Source organism: Herpailurus yagouaroundi, unplaced genomic scaffold (genome assembly GCF_014898765.1).
Source record: "Herpailurus yagouaroundi ecotype Mexico unplaced genomic scaffold, PumYag 163, whole genome shotgun sequence".
Lineage (NCBI taxonomy): Eukaryota > Metazoa > Chordata > Mammalia > Carnivora > Felidae > Herpailurus > Herpailurus yagouaroundi.
The window spans coordinates 11521354-11539768 of record NW_024412404.1 but is presented as its reverse complement, the minus strand read 5'-3'; the positions used below and the strand labels follow the sequence as shown (position 1 = coordinate 11539768).

Sequence of the window (18415 nt, the reverse complement as noted above, 5' to 3'; positions counted from 1 at the left end):
TCAGGGCTCATCTGCAGTGTAACATGTATCAGTACTTCATTACCCGCCCCCCCTTTTTTTTTGGTGGTAAAATTCACTTAACACAAAATTACCATTTTAACAATTTTAAAGTGTACAATTTGGTGGCATTTAATACATTCACAAAGTCACACGACATCACCACAGTCTAGTTCCAGGACATTTCATCACTCCAGATGAAAACTCTATGTCTAAGCAGTCACTCCCTATCCCCTGCTCTTCCCAGGCCCTGGCAATCCCTAATCTGCTGTCACCATAGATTTCCCGATTCTGGATATTTCTTGTACGTGGAATCCTAAAACATGTATGTGGCCTTTTGCCCTGCAGTAGAGGCTATTGGAGTACTGAAAACTTTCTCTGGGCGGTTGGCCCCATGCTGCAAATAGTATGCAGCTTTTCCTCCAAGTCAGCCTAAGATAGTGTCTGTCTGTCATCTGTTATAATCTGAAGAGTTTATTGGCATTGCTAGATGGAGAGAATTCTTGACTAGCCACACCTCTGGGAGAGATACACACAGAGCCATGGAAGAGGACTACTTACCACTAAAGCAGTCAGTTCAGACACACTGATCCTCTTGGTCGTTGTGGAACCCCGATAGCCAGATCGCCCTGCTATTTTGTGGGAACCCGCAAAAGTAAGCCTGGGGTTCCATGCTTGCTACAACACCAGGACTGCCGGGCTGGTTAGGAAAGCCAAACCCGAGAAGGAACAGCACAGAATTGGTGCTGTCTTTGGTAGGCTCTTGATGTGGCATCAGGAGGCAGTTCTGGTAGCTCTGGAGACCACTCCTGTGTCTCTGTATGCAGCTTTGCAGGATGAGGAACAAAAGTTGACTGGATTCTTTTTTGCCGACCTTTTCTTTTCTGGATCTGGTGTTCAGGATTCTCCAGTCCGGATCCAGCGTACCTTTCAAGGTCTGGTTCACAGTCAGAGAGTTAATCAGCTCTGACAGTTTTCCTCACTGTGGTATAATAAAAACATATTTGGTCTTTTGTTTCCAGTTCCTGGCAGAAAACTCTCTAATAGAAGTTACTATTGTATTGGTTGTTTTCTTAGTACTTAACATCAGAGCTATTCTAAGACACTAGATGATTTCCTTTTAATGTCTGTGTGTTCCCTTTTCAGCAAGGTGGTTCACTCTAACGTTATCTTGAACTTTTTTGATAATCCATTCTATCGCTCTCTCAAAGTACGTACTTGATATTTGTATTGCATGAACAATTACATATTCATCTTGCAATCTGCTTGTCCTCTTCTTAGATATTAACGATGTCAAGCGGCTGAAACCTGGGTACCTGGAAGCTACTGTGGACTGGTTTAGAAGGTACAAGGTTCCTGATGGAAAACCGGAGAACCAGTTTGCTTTCAATGCAGAATTTAAAGATAAGGTAGTGTGTCATATAGAAGTGTAGCTTTCGGCCCGTTTGTATTGAGACCAACTTAACTATATCATTACCATTTAAAGACTGTATGACCATAAAACAAATGTTTAAAGATATAGGTAAGACAGCCTTGATATCGAGTCATTTAAATGTTCTCTTCCATTTCTGACACAAGGAAACGAATTTAGAAAAGACAAAGTTCTCAGGCTTTGGCAAAATGTTGATAATAAGGAAAAGACACTTATCTGTCTTTGTAATGCGTATCTTCAAATTACAGGATTTTGCAACTGATATCATTAAAAGCACTCATGACCACTGGAGAGCATTAGTGACGAAGAAGATCGATGGAAAGGGGATCAGTTGGTAAGCAGGAACTCTTCTCTGTGTGTTTACCACAGAAGGCAGACCAGCTTGCTCCAAAGGTTTTAACGACCATAAACATACTGTATTATTACATTCCTTCGAAAAGGGATGGCTGGTTTTGTGAGTCAGTGCTAAAGTAAGTGGGAAGGTAGATATATAAGCAACTGAAAAGTACTCACGAGATACTCTCTGAACAAGTACAAACTAAAACTATAAAAGGGACCGTGGGATCAGAGCTTTGTGAGGGTAACTAGAAAGGCTTACAAGCAGAGTGCTCAGAATGTAGTGAGTGAAATAAGGTTGAGTGCAAGAGTTTTGCTCTGATCTAAATATGTAAGATGTGTTGCAGCTAAACCAGGATCTACCATGCACACAGAATTTACTACTGCTAATAATAGCTAATACTTATTGAGCAGTTAATATTTGCCAAACATGTAGCAGAGATGCAGGGAAATTAAACTTAACCAAAGTCATCCCTCAATAAGTGTTTCATGGTTAGGACTCACATCCAAGACTGTCTGGCCCCCAACCCATGTCCAGGATCAGATGCTTCCTCTTGGGTTTTTAGAGATTTACAAGAGAATGCCCACTATCACCACTTAACTAATGTCGTTCTTGAAATAGTAGTCAATGAAGTATATAAGAGAAATGATGTATTTTGATGCAGCAATGTTGGAAATGGAGGATCAAATTGTCGTAGATGATATGATTTTGCACCTAGAAAACCCCAGGAAATAATTCAAAAAGGTGCCCTGTTACAAAATGAGTGTGTATGTATATTGATAGCATTCTATACAAGTGATTACAGAAACTATAATGGAGGAAAAGGTCTCATATGGAATAGTATTTAAAAAAAAAAAACAAAAAACACCAGGACACCTGGTGTCCTAGTTGGTTAAGCCTCCAACTTTGACCCAGCTCATGATCTCACCGTTTGTGAGTGTAAGCCCCACATCAGGCCCTGTGCTGATAGCTCAGAGCCTGGAGCCTGCTTCAGATTCTGTCTCAGTCTCTCTCCACCCCTCCTCTGCTTGCACTCTGTCTCTCTGTCTCTGTCTCTCTCTCTCTCAAATAAACATTTTAAAAAAAGAAAAGAAACAGATTTGTATCTAAAATATACATGGTACTCAGGGGCACCTGAGTGGCTCGATTGGTTAAGTGTCTGACTCTTGATTTCAGCTCTGTTCATGATCTCACGGTTTGTGAGATTGAGCCCTGTGGTGGGCACTGGGATTCTCTCTCTGTCTCTCTGCCCCTCCCCTGCTTGTACACATGCGTTCTCTCTCAAAATAAATAAACTTAGAAAAACAAAACACCAAGGTATAAACAAGACAGTGCAAGACTCAGAAGAAGAGCAGTTTAAGACTGTTGAGAAATATAAAATATGATAAAAAGAAAAGTAAACTATGTTCCTAAATGACATTCAATTTCATTAGGGAAAAGTTTGCATGTGAAAATAGCCAGGAAAATTCTGAAAAAAAAAAATGAGGGTAGTGTTGGAGGTGGGGGGAGGAGTGTTAATTATTTTCATAATGTTGAGTGATATTGTTTTACCCAAAGTTTGGTATTGAAGAAGAAAGTCAGATTACTCAGTCCTGTTAGAGTTTGGTAGACCCAATGCCATATGGGAATTTAGTTTATAGTAAAGTATTACGGATGAATGGTGTTGGACCAACTGGCTGTTGAGGAAGAAAACAGGCTAGATCCCGACCTTCCTCCTTATTCTCCTTATGGCAGATGCACACTGGCAACCACCACCATGTTCTGGCTGTTTCGATTTGTGTTTAAAAGGTGCTGTGACCAGGTAGGTGCTTCATGAGCTCCCCAGGGAAGCAGCTCAGCATGTTTTCCTTATTTAATTAATGCACCCTTATTTAATTGGGTGCAGCCTGTCGCCCTCGTCTTACATTAGTATTTAATTCCAGAAACATAAATTTTGATGCAAAAAAATTATAGAATAAGTATAGGTTAATCTATTAATTAGCTTATAGTAGAGAAGCCCTTTCTAAATAGAACACAGACTCAAAATCCATAAAAGAAAGGTTTACTTGTGATATTTTTATGTATCAGGAGACCATTTTTCCCAGTTTTTTTGTAAAAAAACAAGGGGCAAAATAATTTGTAAATAGCTTATTCGAGTTGATAAGAAAAAGACAACTCAATAGATGGAGAGAAAAGATAGAAAAAGGAAGTTTACATATAAGAAGGTGTACAGAGTCACTCATGATTTATAAAATGCAGTTCAGCAAGATAATGATATCCCCCATTAGATTTGCAAAAATTAAAAAAAATTAGATGATAGCCAGGGTTACCAAGAACATACATACATGGTTGTTGAGCGTATAAATGGGTACAGGCTTGGTGAAGGGGAATTTGACAATATCTAGTCCAGAAGTTAAAATTGCATGTATTTCTTTATACCACCACTGCTAGGAATATATCTGTAGTTCACCAAGATACATGTATAAGGATGTTCATTATAGTGCCCTTTATAATAGCAAAAAGGAAAAATGTAATGGTTAAGTACATCTATATGATAGGACAGTATATGGCACGTTAAAAGAATATCTTTATATGTTGATATGGAATGATACCCAAAGCATATTAAGGGAGAAAAGCAAAGTTCCTAGTAGTGTACTTAATACGATCCCATTTATGCAAGATAAACACATACTCCACACTCACAACAGCATCTATTTATATTTAAATTTGGGGGGGCACCTAGGTGGCTTGGTTGGTTAAGTGTCTGACTCTTGATTTCAGCTCAGGTCCTGATCTCACAATTCATGAGGTTGAGCTCCACATTGGGCTTTTTTTGCACTGAACACAGAGCCTGCTTGGGATTCTTTCTCTCCCTCTCTCTTTGCCCCTTCCCCATGCATGTGCGTGCTCTCTTTCTCTCTTAAAATAAATTGAAATAATAATAATAGTTAAGATTATATTGCATCTATAGTTTATGGTTTTTGTTTTTTTAAATTTTTTAAAATGTTTGTTTATTTTTGAGAGAGAGAGACAGAGCATGAGCGGGAGGGAGACACAGAATCTGAAGCAGGCTCCAGGCTCTGAACTGTCAGGATAGAGCCCATTGCGGGGCTCGAACCCACAAACCATGAGATCATGACCTGAGCTGGTCAGATGCTTAACCAACTGAGCCACCCAAGCGCCCCTGATTTTGAAATATTTAACACTATAAGTATTTCCCCATGTCATTAAAAAATGTTTTTATAATATGTAATATTCCATCTCTGTATAATATCCCATCTCCTAGATATACTATTTTTTTAAAGTTTATTTATTTAGAGAGCACACAAGTGAGTTCGAGCCATGGCTTATTCATAACTGATAATTGGTACCTTTGACCCCCTTTACCCATTTCACCCACCTTCCCTTCTGCCTCAGTTAACCCCCAGTATGTTCTCTATATCCATGAGCGTGGTTTTGTTTTTTGTGTTTTTAGATCCCACATGTAAGTGAGATTACATGGTGTTTACCTTTTCCTGTGTGACTTATTTCAGTTAGCATAATGTTGTCACAAATGGCAAGGTCTCATTCTTTTTTATGGCTGAATAATATTCCTGAGAGAGAGAGAGAGAGAGAGAGAGAGAGAGAGAGAGAGAGAGAGTGTGTGTGTGTGTGTGTGTGTGTGTGTGTGTGTGTGTGTACACACTACATTTTCTTTATCCATTCATTCATTGGCGGACCTTTAGGTTTTTTCCATGTCTTGGTTGTTGTAAATCAAGCTGCAGTGAACATGAGGGTACATACACGTTTCCCATTTAGTGTTTTTGTATTCTTCAGATAAATACACAGAAGTCGAATTGCTGGATCAAGTGGTAATTCTATTTTTAATTTTTTGAGGACACTTCATACTGTTTTCCATAGTGACTGCATCAATTTGCATTTCCACCAGCAGTGCACAAGGGCTTCATTTTTCTTCTACATCCTACTAACACTTATTATTTCTTACCTTGTTGATATGGCTTGTTGATAATAGCCATTCTAATGGGTGTGATTCACAGTGGTTTTGATTTGCATTTCCCTGATGGTGAGTGTTATTGAGCATGTTTTTATGTACCTGTTGACCAACTGTATTGTGTGTCTTTGAAAAAATTTCTGTCTGATGCTCTTACCCATTTTTTAATCAGATTGATTGTTTGCTGTCAAGCTGTATGAGTTCTTTATATATGTATTTTGGATCTTAACCCCCTATCAGATACATGATTTGCAAATATTTTCTCCCATTTAGTAGGTTGCCTTTTCATTTTGTTGATGGTTCCCTTTGCTGTGTAGAAGCTTTTTAGTTTGATGTTGTCCCACTTATTTATTTTTGCTTTTCTTTGCCTATGCTTTTTGGATAAATCCAAAAATTGATCCCCAAAAGTGATGTCAGGGAGCTTACTGCCTGTGTTTTCCTGTAGGAGTTTAACTGCTTCAGGTCTTACATTCAAGTCTTTAACCTATTTTGGGTTAATATTTGTGTATAATGTAAGATAGTGGTCCAGTTTCATTCTTTGCTTGTGCCTATCCAGTTTTTCCAACACCGTTCATTGAAGAGACTGTCCTTTTCTCATTGTATATCTTGGCTCCTTTACCGTAAACTAACTGACTTTATATGAATGGGTTTTATTCCTGGCTGTCTGTTCTGTTCCATTGATCTCTGTGTCTGTTTTTATGCTAGTACCATACTATTCTGGTTAACGTAACTTTGTAAGGTAGTGTGAAATCAGGGAGTGTGATGCCTCCAGCTTTGCTCTTATTTCTCAAAATTGTCTTGGGCTACTCAGGGTCTTTTGTGGCTCCACACAAATTTTAGGATTGTTTGTCCTGTTTGAGAAATGCCATTGAATTTTGATAGGGATTGCACTGAATCTGTAGATTGCTTTTGATAGTATGAACATTTTGACCATATTCTTCCAGTCCACGAGCATGGAGTATCTTTCCATTTATTTGTGTCTTCCTCAATTTCTTTTTATTAATGTCTTACAGTTTTCAGTGTACAGATCTCCCACCTCCTTGGTTAAATTGGGGTGCCCAGCTAGCTCAGTTGGTGAAGCATGAATCTCTTGATCTCGGGGTCGTGAGTTCAAGCCCCACATAGAGATTACTTAGAGCATACACAGAGATTACTTAAAAAAAAATTTATTCCTGTGTATTTTATTCTTTTTGATGCAACTGTAAATATTATTATTTTCTTTCTTTTTTTAAAAATTGTTTTGGTAACGTTTATTCTTGAGAGAGAGGGAGATATAGAATCTGAAGCAGGCTCCAGGCTCTGAGCTGTCAGCACAGAGCCCAGCACGGGGCTTGAACCCATGAACTGTGAGATCATGACCTGAGCTGAAGTCGGAATCTTAACCTACTGAGCCACCCTGGCGCCCCAAATGTTACTATTTTCTTAATTTCTCTTTCCGATGGTCTGTTATTAGTGAATAGAAAATGTAACAGATTTCTGTATATATTGATTTTCTATCCTACAACTTGAGTAAACTTGATTCAGGTAAACCAAACTTGAATCTCATCTGGCTTCCTATCTCAACCTGTTGGTTTTTAACTCTTAATAGACAGGTTTCGTTACTGTGACTCATGACTACTTTTGTTTTCTTTCACAGCATGAATACTACGGTGCCTGAGAGCCCCTTCAAGTGTGATCCTGATGCTGCCAAAGCTATTGTGGATGCTGTATGTAAAATTTTCCTTGAAAAAGACCGTTCCTGGTGGCTAAAAGAATCTATGCTAATGAGGAAGGAAAGTACTTCTTTCAACAAATATCAGAGTTCCTCCTCATGCATATTACCGTGTGAGGTCTTGAAATTGCAAACGATGAGCGCACACAAGTAGCCCTTTGATTGAAGGAAGAAGCTAAGAAGGATGCTAGTCAACACTAACACGACAGATGAGAAAACAGTATAATTTGTAACAATCAAAATGATTCCAGAATATACCGACTAACCCAAGTGCCTACGTACCTATCATAGGCCATTTTTCACAAAAGAATTAATGGGAACTTACTTGACTTTTTATAGAAAGGACCAAGAAAGTGGTCAAGTTTCAGGCACCGTGCAGGAGTGGTTCATAATCTTACAGTTTTGACTTTGTATTATTTTCAATTATTTGGATTAACCAAAAGACTGAACTAGATAATCCTAAATTATTCTTATTAACTATATTAAATAAGGAAAACAAACAGAAAACATGAAGTCTGACTTCTTACTAGTAGCCTTGTAAGTGGGGTATAGTACAAGGAAAAAGAATAATTTAACAACGAAGCCAGTATATTTAGGTTTGTCTTTATATATGAATCCTGACAACGTTGAGGTGAATAGGAAAAATTAGAAGGGAAAAACCATTGGCCAACAATCATAACTTTTCAATGAGAACGCTCTGCCTACTTTGTGTGTGTGTGTGTGTGTGTGTGTGTGTGTGTGTGTGTGTGTGTGTGTGTGTATAATCATTGCAAATGCATAAATCAGTTATCTCAAGATGCATTTCCTTTTGTTTATTCTCCTGTGTGCCTTCAAAAGCTAAGAGGCCTGAATTTGTTTCTTGGCAGGAAAGCAAACATTGCCTTGTTTCTATATATTATAAATTATTTTTAGGATTTAAAAATTGGGGAAGTCCTCTTCTGTTCAGATTCTGTTTAATATATGTGTTGGTATACTTTTTTAGCTTATTTTTTTTCTGGCATTAGACTAATACATTTTCATATTTTATTTTAGTTACCACCACCATGTGAATCTGCCTGCACAATACCAACAGATGGTAAGATCTCCATTCTAGTAAAACTACACTAAACATTGTACGTATGTGTGGGAAAATTATATCTGTATCTACAGATACATCTTACATACCACATCTACGGAGAAAGAGCAGGAAGGGGAGAAGAGACATTTCTAGAGTCCCATAATGTCTGTGGGAAGAAAGATAGCTGCACGGGCTCTCCTTCCCCCCCAGCCCCCATCATGGCAGTTTCCCAAGCACGACCCAGTCTTCTCCTCTGGGTGCTGGGTAGATGCCTTGTAGATGTTGGAGCAGGTGGGGCTCTGGATCCCAATCTGGCCACAGGCTGCTTCACCCAGAAAACAGTTCTCTCCCCCTGTAGATTTAGAATTCTCTATAAGGTTCTTCTGGTGAGAATTACGTGTGTATTGATTAGTATCAAGAGTAAAGAAGCCCAAAAGAAAACTGTGACTGTGATTAGTCACCTGTTTTTGCTTGTAAATGTCACATGTAATGTCACATTGTGAAATGTCACGTCTAAGTTTTTTTTTTTAAGGCAACCCATGGTAGGATATATGTTGGGTATGTTTTGATCCTTCTTATTTATTTAAGAAAAAAAAATTTTTTTGAACATTTATTCATTTGAGGGACAGAGACAGAGCACGAACATGGGAGGGGCAGAGAGAGGGGGAGATACAGAATCTGAAGCAGGCTCCAGGCTCTGAGCTGTCAGCACAGAGCCCGATGTGGGGCTCGAACCCACGAGCACTGAGATCATGACCAGAGCCAAAGTTGGACGCTTAACTGACTGAGCCACCCAGGTGCCCCGGATATGTTTTGATTCTTAATAGAGATTCTAATTTGGTTTTCTTTTCTCCAAATACAGTGGATAAGTGGTTCCATCACCAGAAAAACTAAGGAAAATTCTGTGGAATACAAGCTGATATTGCTGCGTCCTGTTCATCTGGAGTATTAGATGCAAAAGTAGTAGCTTTTCAAAGCTTTAAATTCATAGAGCTCATCTAACTAAAGCAAATTCTGCTGTGACCAATATTCAGAATGTTATCCATCTAAAAGCATTTTTCATATCTCAACTAAGATAACTATTAGTACATGTTTCACTGTCAAAGCAGTTGTAATTTGGAAGTCATTTGTGAATAAACATGCAAGATAACTACATATTGGATGTATATGTTTACCATGTGTTAGGAAATAAAATTATTTTGCTGAAACTTCATTTATAATATTTTTACTTTAATCTGAAACTTGATGTTACCAAGGAGGCGTGGGTTGCCATTTGGCGTTTGTTTTCTATCAGTGATCTTATAATTCAATTTTGTAATTATGAGGCTAAAATTTGCTTGATTTTTAGGAACCTGAGAAGGAAACGCCTTTACAGTAGTCTCGATACTATGTTCTTACCTAATTCCTAGCATCCCATTGTAAAGCAGAAGTTTTTATATTAGCAGAAAGCAAAACCTTGCTCAGCTTTTGAAATGATATACTTTCTTAATTTCTCTAATCAACTAATTGGACTCTTGAGTTATTTACATTATATTCTGAGTTATTAGCCCAGGTAGCTCTGTGATTAAGGTCATGTGTTTTGAAGCTGTACAGACCTGACTTTTCAATCCTAGCCTATCGACTTTAACTCTGTAACCTTAGGTCAGTTACCAACCACCCAACTTCAGTTCCCTCATTTGTAAATAAGATGTTACTTGTGTAATGGCATGTATTAAGTGGATTTTTTAAACTGAAATTTTTCATTGAGATCAATGTAGATTCACATCCAGTTAGTTGTAAGAGATAATACAGAGAATTTCTCTCTCCACCTTTCCCCGTTTCCTCCAAAGGTACGATTTTGCAAAGCGATAGTATAATGTCACAATCAGGACAATGGCTTTGAGACAGAATACTGATCTTATTCAGATTTTCCAGTTTTACCTATACTCGTTCGTGGTGTGTATTGTTGTGTACAACTGAGTCACCTAGGAAGGTTCCTGTACCCTACAAGATCCTCAAGTTTTGGCAACACGACCTCCTCTCGCTCTTTTATAACCACGCTTTCCTCTTTCATGGTCTTTCCACCACCCCGTCCTTAATCTCCAAATCAGCAACTGCCAATTTGTCCTCTATTTCTACAATTTTGTCATTTCAAGAATGTTCTATAAATGGTACCATATAGTGGGTAACCTTGGGTTTGGCTTTTTTCACTCAGCGTAATTCCCTGGAGATTCTTCTAGGTTGTTGCATGTTTTTGATAATTCATTCTTTTTTATTCATCCCTTTTTATTGTTGCATACCAAACTTTGTTTTGCCTGTTGAAGGACTTCCAGGCTCGTTGCAGTTTTTGGCTGTTACAAATAAAGCGGCCGTGAACATTCCCATACACATTTGTGTGTCAGTATCACCTTCCATTGTAACTGCTAGGTCAAATGATAGATGCATGTTTATTTTTTTTTTTTAATGTTTATTTATTTATTTTGAGAGAGCACGGAGGAGGGGGCAGAGGGAGACAGAGAAAATCCCGAGCAGGCTCCTCGATGTCAGCTGGAAGCCCGACTCGGGCTTGACCCCACAAATCGTGAGATCCTGACCTGAGCTGAAATCAAGAGTCAGATGCTCAACCGACTGAGCCACTCAGGCACCTCAATAGATGCACATTTAGTTTAATAATAAGAAGCTGCCAAATTGTTTTCCAGAGTGGCTCCACTATTTCACGTTTAAGATAGTTACTGCTATGTTTGCATTGTATCCTGTTTGGGGTTTGCTCAGCTTGGGTCTGTAAGTTTGTGTCTTTCACCAGATGTGGGAATTTCTCAGCCATATTTCTTCAAATACCCTTTTAGGCCTAACCCCCCGCTCCTTTCGATCTGATGATACGAGGGCTGGATCTTTGGTTACTGTCCCCAGGCCCGTAGCTCTCTTTTCCCAGCCTATTTTCTTTTTCACAGTGGGTGAGCTGTGTTGTTCTGTCCCCAAGTTCATGGAGCCTGTCCTCTGTCATCTCCACTCTGACAGTGAACCACTGAGCAAGTGTGCCATTATAATGGAACTATGAAGTTAACTGTATTTTTAGTTCTATGGTTTTTATTCAGTTCTTTTTTATAAGTTACATTTCTTTGTTGAGATTCTCTATTTTTTAACCCATTTCAAGGGAATTTCCAATGGACAGTCTAATGGCAGTCTTAAGATGGCTGCTTTAAAATCCTTTTCACAATTCATCTCAGTGTTGGCATCCATTGTCTTTTTTCATTCAGTTGCGATTTCCTTGGTTCACGGTATGATGGGTAATTGTGAGTAGTATCCTAGACATTTCATCTGTGATGGCCCTATTTAAATCTCATGTCTTAGCAGGTGTCACCCCACTTAGGGCTAGCACATGGGGGCTCGGCCTACTTTGGGGACTGCGGTTTCAAAGGCACTTTACAGCAGCTTTGCAGTGTTACTTTGGTCTGCCTGGTTTTATCTGGTGCCCTTGGAGCTTCTGTTGGTACCTGCAGGTGCCGCCTCAAGGGGCTGGTGGGTATCTCTTGGTGGGGGAAGCATGTGTGGGGCCCCAAACTGACCCCCTCCATCTAGCCAGGGACTAGGCCAATGTCTCTGGGTTGAGGAGGAGAGTCTTACTTAGGCTGCAGGGATAAAGAGGCTTCCTGGACTCGTCCACCTGCGATAGCTGGATTTCTCCCTCAGGCTCAGCCTGCCCACCCACCGAGGATACTTGGTAGAGAGTCTGTAGGGAAAGAGAATACGTCCCTGGTGGCTTATTCCTGGCTGGACTCCCAGCGATCCCCCTTGCCAGGTAGTGTCACACCCACCAGCGAGACACCCATTCTCTAAGAGGGAGGAATGAGTCTATCTGGGCTGCCTTCTATTGCTAGGTTAAGGGTTGGGGAAGGACTCTCCCTTGGGTGGTAGGACGCACGTGCCCTGCCACTGTGCTGTTCTCTGGTCCTGGTCCCAAACCAGCTCACCTTTTACCACCTTCCGGGGTTTTCCTTTGGTTGTCTCTTTTGCCATTTCCACGGTCTGTAGTTGTGTGTCGCCGTGAGGAGCAAGGAAAAACGGGGCTATGCCATCTTGCCTGGACCCAGAATCAGAAATGTCAGCATTCAGATTTTAGCAATATTTCTCATACTCCTTTTGTAAGTCTGTTTTTAAATGTTGCCTCAGTCATGGTCATACACGACTGCTGAAGTGATTTATTTGTCAGGATGAGAAATATGTTTTGTAACGAAAGATTATACAACGTGGGGGACTTCATAAAAATTGGCCCAATAGTTAGGAATCAGTCACGAAGGTTTTTGCCAGTTTTTAATGCAGCAAATGACTTTTTTTCCCCCAAGGACTTGGAAGTCAAGCCTGACTATATTATTACCATGGTTAAGTTACTTGGCCTATCTGAGCTTTAGTTTTTCCATCTGTAAGATGGTCATTGAATCATCATCACAGGGTGGAAGGAATGGAGGTGAAGGACTTCCCTAGTGCCGGGCTCAGAGCGGGTGCTCAATGGAGGCTGGTTGTTCATAATTGTAATCCCAACAACACCGAGTGGGATCACTGCATTTTTTTCAGATAAGGGAATCTGCAACATTGGCCCGGTTGTGTAAAGGGTCTGACTGAGCGCTCCAATTGGAAATTCAAAATTCACTTGCACCATTGCCGAGCCCTGGCCTGCATATGCTGCAGCTGTAAAGGCAATTATGTCCCATCTGATCAGCATATTTGCTCTGCAAGGGGTTCAGTTGTGCTTTTGCACAGAATGTTCTTTACGTGTATAAAGAGCTGCCCCGGGCTACTGCTTTCTGGGCAGAAGGGAATTTGCTTTTTACGTGGACAAGAATGCAGTGCAAATTGCTTCATGGCGGGCAAGTATTTATTAAACAATTATAAACTTGAGTTTGTTACCACATAGTTCATTGTCCCCTCTGTTGTGGTGGAATCTTTCCCGTAGTTATTACAAAAACTTCAAATTAACGAGAAAATAGTCATCAGCAGGAAGATTACACAATGAAAATCACAAGGTTATGTGGCAATCTGAATTTAAGGAGAAGCCTAAGAGCAGTCTGGCCATCTCTATCAAAAGTTTAAACTCCTTCTTACCCTTGGAGTCAGCAATTCTGCTCAGAGAATTCATTCCAGTTGACTGAGAGTAGTCAACCGAGCGCACAGCGTATGGCAGCTTTGTTTAGTACGGCAAAACCTGGAAAAATGTCTAATTGTCCAGTTGAGAAGTGGCTAAGTATATTATCAGTACCATGTAGCGGTTCAAGAATAAAGTCACTGCATGGGCTGATATGGAAAAGATGTTCAAAATACATAAGTGAAAAGACAAAATTGTACTCTAGCAGCTAACTGTGGCCTGTGGGCCAAATCCAGCCTGCCACCTGTCCGGTAACTAAAATCGCTTTGGAACACAGCCACACCCATTCATTTACAAATTGCTGTGGCTGCCTTCAAGCTACAATGGAGAGTTTAGTAGTTGGGACAGAGACCATATGGCCTTCAAAGCCAAAAATATTTCCTATTCAACACGTTACTGAAAACATTTGCCAATCCTTGCTCAATCCTCCGATCCTCTTCGTGTTTTTGACCAAGTGAGCACGGGGGAAAAGTTATACATTAGTGGATATGCTTGTACAGACAGAGGCCATTTCTGGAAACAAACCACAGTTAACCATGATTATCTTGGGGTGGGAACGCAGACATAAGCACGGAAGCAGTGGGGTCCAGGGAGTTTCCTTCCACTTCATAAGATTCTGTGCTCTCTGGATGGTTTTCCTAAAAGCATGTGTAACTTATTTTAATTTTTTTTTTTTTTTTAAGAAAATCAAATGAAGCAGAACACCAATGGACAGTGCTCAGCGCAGCTAGGGGCAGAGGGCTCCCGGCTCCAGGCAGCCGGGTGCAGGTGACCCTTGCACCACCAGCACTGAATCACCTGCGATATTTATAAAAAATTAAGAAGTAAATACAATATATAATATATATGTATAATGTAATATGTATAATATATATGTATACATATATAACATAATATGTATAACATAATATACATATTACATATACTTAATACACATATATGTATTCTAGATATATATTCTATATATATTCTATCTATATGTTCTGTTTACAGTCTATAGTCTATATGTGTGTGTGTGTGTATATATGTGTGTGTATATGTGTGTGTATATGTGTGTTTGTGTGTGTGTGTGTGTGTGTATATATATATATATATATCTCCTACTCAATTAGACCCAGGAGGTGCTAGGCCCTGAAATCTAATTTTGAACCAGCTCCCCCAGGTGATTTTAACATACCTTGATGTTTGAAACCACTGCTCTAGTCATGAATCTCATAAATCGGCGAAAGATTTCTCAGTGGGTTGTAATATAATCAGCATGAGATAACCAGCAAACATCTACCACAGCAGCAGCAACAGCAACAACAAAAATAGCTCCCATTTGTGCGGCCCCTGGCTGGCCCAATTAGAGCATACGACCCTTGATCTCGGGGTTGTGAGTTCACACCCCACGTTGGCTGTAGAGACTACGTAAAAAAAAAAAAAAATCATAAATAAAAAACCTCCCACTTGTGAGTACTTACTAAATGTCAGGCCCTGTGCTATATGCTTTACGTACTTCCATCTTGTTTAATTCACTTGCAACACGGAACCAAGGAGGCCAAGGGACTGTGGTCTCTGAGCGCCCGGGGCCAGGCCCTTGGTGAAGGGCAGGGAATGTCACATCATCCCAGCCCCATGGCCCTCCCCGCAGTGAGGGGCCGGTCTCCTTTGTCACCTGGCAAAGCTACATAATACTGGCTGCAGTTGGTCAGGTGGTCCCAAGACACTAACTGGCTGGGTTACCGTCAACACACAGCACACAGCTTCCACTCTTGGGAAATGAGGTTTGGCCTGGGTCCCCTTGAAGGCCTCTTCCAGAGCTGACACCCACGCCCCCACCTTAGAGCCGTAGTATGGGTGTTCCAGTGTGACATGTGGCTCCTCGCTGCTGCACCCATGCGCCTGGGGCCATCCTCCCCTAACCTGTTCGCCTGCTCCTTCCCTGGGAGGCAGATGGTGATGCTGTTGCACACCTGAGTCAAGTCTACTTCCCTAGCATCCCTGTCCTCCCTCACATCTCTCCTCTCAGCTCGTTAAAATATACCCACGTGGGGGCTCCAGCACCCCACGGGGACGCAGCCTGTGCCCAGGGGTCCTAGAGCCACTGCGTAGAACCGTGCAAAGACCTGCAGCTTCTATATTACTGGAGGATGAATAATCACAAGGTTATTCATAGGTTAAAAGACACACACACACACACACACACACACACACACACCCCAGACATGCTGCGGTTTTGAATGCTGGCTTCCCATGGATTTTGAAGAGAAACATGCTATCTCAGGGCAAGGTGCTACCTGTGGCTTTGCTATCTAGGGCTATGCCACCAGATCCCTGGAGTCAAAGTTCATTCTCCTCTGGTCTTGGAGTAAATTCAGAGGCACTTTACAGAGCACTGCAGGCAAAGAGCTCTGTGCTTCCAGTTGTGAGCCTTGAGTTCTAGCTCTGGCTCTGTGTGACATCAGGCAGGTCTTTTGACTTCTCTGGGCCTCATTTTCCTCATTCTGTATAATAACAGAGTGGACTCCTACCTGAACATATATTTTAACACGGAAGATATCATGTCTCTATGACTCTGACGTAGTCCCGTGGAGCAGGGATGAGCTGGGGAAAGAAAAGTTTCTCTCGGTGGCTCGCACTGGGCTAAGAGCTGGAGGGACAGAAAACCGCAGTCTCACTCTCTTTGCCTTCAAGAAGTTCACTGGTATGGAGGTACACTGACAAATGATTGTACATGTAGAGAAACTGGACCCCCCCCATACACTGCTGGTGGGAATGCAAAATGGTGCAGCCGCCTTGGAAAACAGGCAGTTTGAACACAGTGTTGAAAAAGTTGAACATAGTGTTACCAGATCACACAGCAGTCTACCCCTAGGTATGTACCAAGAGAAATGTGTCCACGCAACGATTCGTACAGATATTCATAGCAGCATTGTTTAGAATAGTCAACAAGTGTAAATATCCCAAATGTCCACCAACTGCTGAGTGGATAAATGGTATGACCATGAAGTAGGTATTTTTCAGCCGTGAAAAGGGATGAAATGCTGGCACGTGCTACAACCTGGATGAACCTAGAAAACATTATGCTGAGTGAAAGCAGCCAGACACAAAAAGCCATATATCTCGCACGACTCCATTTACATGAAAGTCTAGAATAGGAAGATCCATCAGGACAGAAAGTACATTAGTGCTTGCCAGCGGCTGGAGTGAGGGGGAGCGGGGCTAATGGGCATGGGGTTTCTTTGGGGAATGGCGAAAATTGAGGTGATGACTGCCCAATTCTGTGAACATACTGAAAATCACCGAATTGTACCCTGTAAATGGGTCACTTTTATGATACGTGAATTACATCTCAATAAGGCCATCATGAAAGAAAGAAAAATCATTGTAAACCCAACATCAGAGGTGCTATAAGTGGCGAAAAGAAGCAGAGGGACAATTTGGGAAGGGGCCACCCGGGAAAGACTGACTGCGGGGTTTTGCCTGACCGGAGTCTTGAGAAACAAGGTGCAGAAGAGATGGAAGGGTGTTCCAGACACAGGGAACAGCCCACGCTAAGGAAGTATTCCCAAGGCTAGAGAGGATGTCGATGGTAACACTCAACCTTTATTGAATGTTTGCACCATGCCAGCAAACTAAAGTTATATGACCTTATTTAATCTCCATAAAAATCATTACTTCATTCACTCGGTCAGTTATTGAACAAATTTCATCGGACACCACCTAGGTACCAGGAACGGAGCTAACCACCAGAGACACTATGCGGAGGTAGATGCTTGTATTATCCATTTGAGGCACATTAAGATTAAATAAGTTACCCAAAGTGAGAGTGTGAGTAAGGGGAAGAACTGGGATTCAAACCCATGTGGTCTGATTCCAGAGCTCATTTTCAAAACGTGGTCTTTGATACATCCCTATAAATAGTAGTCATTTAGTGTAAATGCATAAATACCATCACATGTTTCTCCCTTCCTCTCTCTCTTACTCTATCGCGCTCACTCTTTTTTTTTTTTCAAGTTTTATTTATTTAAGTAATCTCTACACCCCACTTGGGGCTCAAACTTGCGGCCCCGAGATCAAGAGTTGCAGATTCCTCTGCACCAGCCAGGCTCTCCCCTCCCCCTCTCTGTCAATCTTTTTCTTTTCCTAGTTTGGTGGAGAGGACACTGTCAGACGACAGCGTAAGTTGCAAGGTGCACAACTCGTCGGGGGCTCCTGGCTGGCTCAGTCAGAAGGGCATCCAGCTCTTGATCTCCGAATTGTGAGTTTTAGCCCCACGCTGGGTGTAGAGATGCCTTACAGAAATTTTTAAAAACTTAAAGAAAAATCGAGGTGTACGACATATTGATGAGATACGCTCACGCGGTATAAAATGACTACCACCACAGCGTCAGCCAACCCCTCCATCACGGCGCCTCAGGTCATTCACCATTTCTTTTTCGTAGTGAGAATATTTAAGATCTGCTCTCTTGGCGACTGTTGAGTATGTAACACAGATCACCCTACTCAACCGCCACTCCACTCTGTTTCTAGGAGTTTGGCTTTTTCTGGATTCCATGTGTGAGTGATATCCTAGAGTACTGACTTCTTTTTCTGGCTTATTCCGCTTAGCATAATGTCTGCAGGCTCGTCCGTGTTGTCACGAATGGCAGGGTTTCTTTCTCATGGCTGAATAATGTTCCATCGTGTATACGTACCATGTCATCTTTATCCATTCAATCACCAATGGGCATGTAGACAGTTTCTGTGCCTTGGCTATTGTGACCAGGGCTGCAATGAACATGGGAGTGCAAGTATCTCTTTGAGCTCC

General features: G+C 41.1%; 1 protein-coding gene and 1 long non-coding RNA gene across 2 annotated transcripts in view; one reads left to right on the top strand and one right to left on the bottom strand.

The window, feature by feature from the left end:
• The window catches only part of PPA1 (inorganic pyrophosphatase 1), a 28170-nt gene extending 18453 nt beyond the window's left edge, over positions 1 to 9717 (top strand). Inside the window, exons 7-11 of the mRNA XM_040485261.1 lie at positions 1279 to 1406; positions 1678 to 1763; positions 7373 to 7442; positions 8480 to 8522; positions 9367 to 9717. Of these exons, the coding sequence (XP_040341195.1) occupies positions 1279 to 1406; positions 1678 to 1763; positions 7373 to 7442; positions 8480 to 8522; positions 9367 to 9398 (359 nt within the window). The 3' untranslated portion in view covers positions 9399 to 9717. The remainder of the gene's footprint in view (positions 1 to 1278; positions 1407 to 1677; positions 1764 to 7372; positions 7443 to 8479; positions 8523 to 9366) is intronic.
• Positions 8651 to 16273, bottom strand: LOC121036739 (uncharacterized). Its single transcript, XR_005793464.1, has 3 exons — positions 16137 to 16273; positions 12455 to 12564; positions 8651 to 8856 (listed from the first exon to the last, which is right to left on the bottom strand). It is a non-coding gene; the product is annotated as an uncharacterized LOC121036739 (long non-coding RNA).
• Positions 16274 to 18415: the final 2142 nt, after the last annotated feature.